This window comes from Phaethon lepturus, unplaced genomic scaffold, assembly GCF_000687285.1.
Source record: "Phaethon lepturus isolate BGI_N335 unplaced genomic scaffold, ASM68728v1 scaffold8343, whole genome shotgun sequence".
In the NCBI taxonomy this organism is placed as follows: domain Eukaryota; kingdom Metazoa; phylum Chordata; class Aves; order Phaethontiformes; family Phaethontidae; genus Phaethon; species Phaethon lepturus.
The window spans coordinates 4,302-8,942 of record NW_010528324.1 but is presented as its reverse complement, the minus strand read 5'-3'; the positions used below and the strand labels follow the sequence as shown (position 1 = coordinate 8,942).

The window sequence follows — 4,641 nt, the reverse complement described above, 5'->3', positions numbered from 1 at the left end:
CACGCCCCGGTGCCCCCGCCAGGGCCGGCGTGGGGGTCAGGGCCCTGCCCACCTTGGCAGCTGCCCAGTCAATCCAGCCTTTGCCGTTGGGGTCGATGTTCATGAGGACCAGTCCTTCGACCAGGTCGGGGAAGATGAGCTGCAGTGAGCAAGAGGGGTGACGCTCAGCGAGAAGGGGAGATGCGCCCAGGGCAGCCCCCCACCAGCACCGTCGCCCACTGCACAGGCGTTGCACGGGGCTAACGTGGCCCTGTCCTGGGAGCGATGGGAGATCTGGGGCAAGACTACCCGGCCGCCAAGGTCCCATCCCTCCAGGAGCCTTCATGGTGGCACCAGCCTGCCCAGGGGCGTGAGCTCCTGCTCTTCCCCATGCCCCGGGCTGACAGCAGGTACAGGCAAATCGGGGCCAGCCCATCCCAGCCCCAGGCTCACCGCAAACTTGGCCAGCACGTAGGCTCCTGCCCCAACGCCGATCCCGATGACATACTTGAAGCTGGAAAGCGGAGAGGTGCACATGGGGGGACGGTGAGCTCCAGCACGGGTCCCCTGGGGCACCCCTCCACCCACAGCATGGGGCACAAGAAGACATGCAGGGTGCCAGATTACAGGCACAACTCCCCCCAGCCCCAAACCGTGGCTTCCTGCCCATCTCCCTGCCTAGCACCCTCGGCCAACAGCCATGGAGGAGAGGCCGACTCACCCAAAATGCTGCACCACACTGGGTAACATGGCAGCCAGCTGGTCCATGGATGGGTACTGGTACCTGCGGCACAGGGAGGCACACACAGCAGTTATAGGACCTGTGCAGAGCGGGAAGGCTGGGATAGGGCAGATGGGCTGCCTGAAGTGGGCAGGGAAATGCTACCCACCCGAAATCCCCCCCATTGCCCACCCTGGGCCAGTCGGCTGCCACAGGCTTTGACACAGTTCGGAGAGACCTGCAGGCAAGGCACAACTGCCCAGGCAGTGACAACCCTGCAGGCAGGAAGGTGACATCCCGGTGGCACAGTGAGCCCCTGAAGCTGGCACCTACCCCTGAGGGAACTGCGAAGCTCCTGTCTGCTGGCCCGGCGCATCCACATGGCACACCACGAAGTGCTTCGTGATCTCCTGCATGTCCTCATAGTTGAAGAAGGTGTTGAAGCAAAGCTTGTCTGTCAAAGGGCGGGCAGGGATCAGAGACCAAACGCCCCAGCACAGGGGCCTGGTGGGCCAGGGGAGCACGGAGGGAGGTTGCCTGCCCACCCACTGCCCTTCAACTAGGAGGTGACATGCCACCAAAGCCCTCCCATTCCTTTTCCTCCAGGCTTCTTGTGCCCACAGCAGAGACCACAGCCACTGTTAGCAAGGGCTGCATCCCTACTGGTGTTGGGAGGCATGGGGCTAGATGGACACAGCCAGGAGGATGAGAAGTTTGGGGTGAGCCTCGTCTGCTTGGAGAGATGGGGTTGGGGGGATGCAAAGCCCAGAGCAGCAGGACCACCTGGCAAGCTTAGCTGCCCAGGGTATCATCGACCCTATCCAAAATCCCCAGAAAGGGCTCAAGCAAAATGGGATTTGAGAAACGGCTGCAAATCTCTCTGCTTGGAAACAGTCAAAGAAACAGCCCCAGTGCTGCTGTGAACAGGCCACCACTGTTGCAGGAGATACAGCCATTGCCGGGGCTCGGAGGGGTCCTGCCCGCCGGCATCGGTGCCAGGACATCCCTCCCAAAGCGTGGGGGTGAGGCAGGCTGTAAGGTCCATTGCAGCCAGCAGACGCAGCCTGGACGTGACAGAGCTGCTGTGATGGTGAGGCAGCTCACGCAGCATGCCAGTGCCTCAGCCTCAGCCGCCACTGGAGATGGAGATGCCCCCCACCCCCGCCACTGGAGACGGAGATGCTTCTTCCCACTCACAGGGCACTGGGCAACCCAGTTCAGACGGGGGGCACAGCCCGGCACAGGGGTCTGGGGTGCAGGTCCAAGGCTGGAGGCTAACCGAGAGCGCAGCATCCCCACGTCCAGAGCCCCGGCTTGGGGTCCCTCCTCCTCTGCCTGTCAGAGTCCCTCCTTCCCTGCTATCCTGCGTCTCCTTCGTCCCCCACCACGCCGTGCTGCCGGGTCTGTGCTCTGAATAACAACGGGCCGGCAGCAGCAGCGGGGACCGAGCCAGCATCCCCCACGTCCTGGCCCTGCCCGGCGTGGGCAGGTGGACAGCCAGCACCAGGGTGGCCAAGCGGTCCCGGCTGTGCCAGGCCTGGGCTTTGGGTTCGTCTGAGCATCCAAACCCTCCTGGTGCTTTCAGATGCCTGGGGAGACCCAATGCAGCCTGGGGACCCTCCATGGGAGGAGGCAAAGGAGCTGAGCCAGGGGCTTTGGCCAATATCCCGGCAACCCGTGCAGCCCCATGCTTGCTCCCACCTGCCCCTGTGCCCAATGGCCTGGGGACAGCACTCACGATTGAGGCCCACATCGTGGTATGTCAGGATGGCTGGGCGATTCCCCTTGGGCGAGCCCCGGATGACGACGTGCAGCAGCCCGTAGGGGGTCTCAATGTCATGTTCCTGGGGGAAGAGGAGAGACGGGGTGACGCCTGCCTGTGCCAAGACATCCTCTCCTGCCCTGCCATCCCACCCCTCACCGCTGTTTCCCCAGGCTGGGTCCCACGGGAGCATCATGGAAAGAGGAGCAGCTGCCCTGGGAAAACCCCCAGCGCTGGGCATCCCAGCGGTGGCAGAAGGTAGGGCAAATCACGTAGTCCACTGTCCTGGTTTCAGCTGGGATAGACTTAATTTTTTTCACAGAAGCCAGTGTGAGACTATGTTTTGGATTTGGGATGAGAAAATGTTAATGTGCTGATGTCTTGAGTTGTTGCTGAGCAGTCAAGGACAGTCCAGCTTCTCCTGCTGGCCTGCTAGCAAAAAGACTGGGGGTGCACGGGGAGCTGGGAGGGGACACAGCCGGGACAGCTGGCCCAGGCTGGCCATAGGGATATTCCATACCATACGACGTCATGCCCAGTATATAGAGCTGGGAGGAAGAAGAAGGAAGGGGACAGGGGACATTCGGAGTTACGGCGTCTGTCTTCCCAAGAAACCATTACGCGTGATGGAGCCCTGCTTCCCTGGAGATGGCCGAACCCCTGCCCCTGAACGAGGAATGGATTTCCTCGTTCTGCTCTGCTTGCGTGCGCGGCTTTTGCTTTACCTGTTAAACTGTCTTTATCTCAAACCGTGAATTTTCTCACTTTTACTCTTCTGATTCTCTCCCCCGTCCCACCGTGGGGGAGTGAGCGAGGGGCTGCGTGGTGCGTAGTTGCCGGCTGGGGCTAAACCGCGACATCCACCAACTCGAAGGGAAGGGAAGGGGTAGGATAATAGGATTTAGGATATCATGGGATGGGATCACAGGATGGGATCAAAGGATAGAGGTTTGGGATGGGATTGGATGGGATAGGATGATCCAAGAAGGCTTGGGAGAAGAGGATCGTGAGACCAGACAGACCACACTGTGGTAGAGGATGGGACAGGAGATCTTTGAGGGCCTGAGACTGAAGGAGTTTTGGCAGCAGGGTGGGGGATCACGGCATGGCCCACCTGGCCTGGATTCACTGTGGTACCACCCTGGGAAATACTGCAGCCTGATCCCAAAACAACAGCGAAAGTAACTTTAAAATCCCTTGGTCTGAAACGGCTGTACTCCCATAGAGAAACCAGGACTGTCCCATGCCTCAGCTTCCCTGAGGGCTCCAGCCTCACCTTCACAGCCATTGTCCCCAGCCAGCAAGGGAAACTGAGGCTGTGAGCCCAGGTGCCGGCCAAGGCATCGCCCAGGGACAAGGGACCAGGGGTCCCCTCCGGATGCCCGTGCTTGCCAGCCAGCCCACGGGCAGTGACCTCAGAGCTGGGATCTGGTGGGTGCAGGAGCATCACGTGCCGAGCAGGGCTGGGTAGGGGACGCTGGCAGGGTGCCCAACCAGCGTGGTCCTCGCTGCGGGGACTGGCAGCCTCACAGATGGGCTGGTGGGAGGGGAGTGGGTGCGTGGACTCTCCCGTGGGTTACATGCCGCCAAGGACTCTGAAGGACATGGGCCTCAGGTGGGAGGAACCGCCTGAGGACAGGGTCTCCTCACTGCAGTGCTTCCCCTCACCTCACCGAGATCCGCTGTCCCCGGGGGGACACAGCGCCCGAGGGCAGCTCAAGGGCTTTGTGGAGACAATGCTCAGCTCCCCAAGGGCACCCCGACCCCAGCCCTCATCCAGCTGTCCCTCCGCTCCCCGAGGCTGTATCAGGCGGCAGGCGATGAGCGGGGACATCCCCCCGCAGCAACAGAAGGGGAACCTGAGGCAGAGGAAGGGCCCAGCCCAAGGTCACAGAGCAGGAGGCATCCATGTGGTCTGATCCTGGGCACAGGGCAGCCTCCTTGTCATCCCCATGCCCACGGTCCTCACCACAGCCCCAACAGCTCGGCCTGCAATCCCACCCCAAAATCACATGCCCAAGGTGGTGGCACCTTCCCCAGCACTGCTCCGCTGCTCTCCCTGCCCTCCCCGCCCAGCCAGGCACATCCCTGCCCATGGCGCAGCCTCCGCAGCGCCGCTGGGTACCACAGCCCTGCCCGTTGCTGCAGGGATGCTCGCTGCTGGGGGGGAGGGGAGGGG

General features: G+C 62.1%; 1 protein-coding gene across 3 annotated transcripts in view; it reads right to left on the bottom strand.

Annotated features, from left to right (window-relative positions):
* The window catches only part of NDRG4 (NDRG family member 4), a 9,309-nt gene that overhangs the window by 4,008 nt on the left and 660 nt on the right, over positions 1 to 4,641 (bottom strand). For 2 of the 3 annotated variants that reach the window (XM_010283644.1, XM_010283643.1), the window contains exons 2-6: positions 2,439 to 2,544; positions 1,034 to 1,154; positions 701 to 763; positions 433 to 493; positions 27 to 139 (exon numbers count right to left, since the gene is read on the bottom strand). In XM_010283644.1, the coding sequence (XP_010281946.1) occupies positions 27 to 139; positions 433 to 493; positions 701 to 763; positions 1,034 to 1,154; positions 2,439 to 2,544 (464 nt within the window). Of the gene's footprint in view, positions 1 to 26; positions 140 to 432; positions 494 to 700; positions 764 to 1,033; positions 1,155 to 2,438; positions 2,574 to 3,134; positions 3,163 to 4,641 lie in introns of all 3 variants that reach the window. The other variant, XM_010283642.1, reaches the window with a different exon arrangement.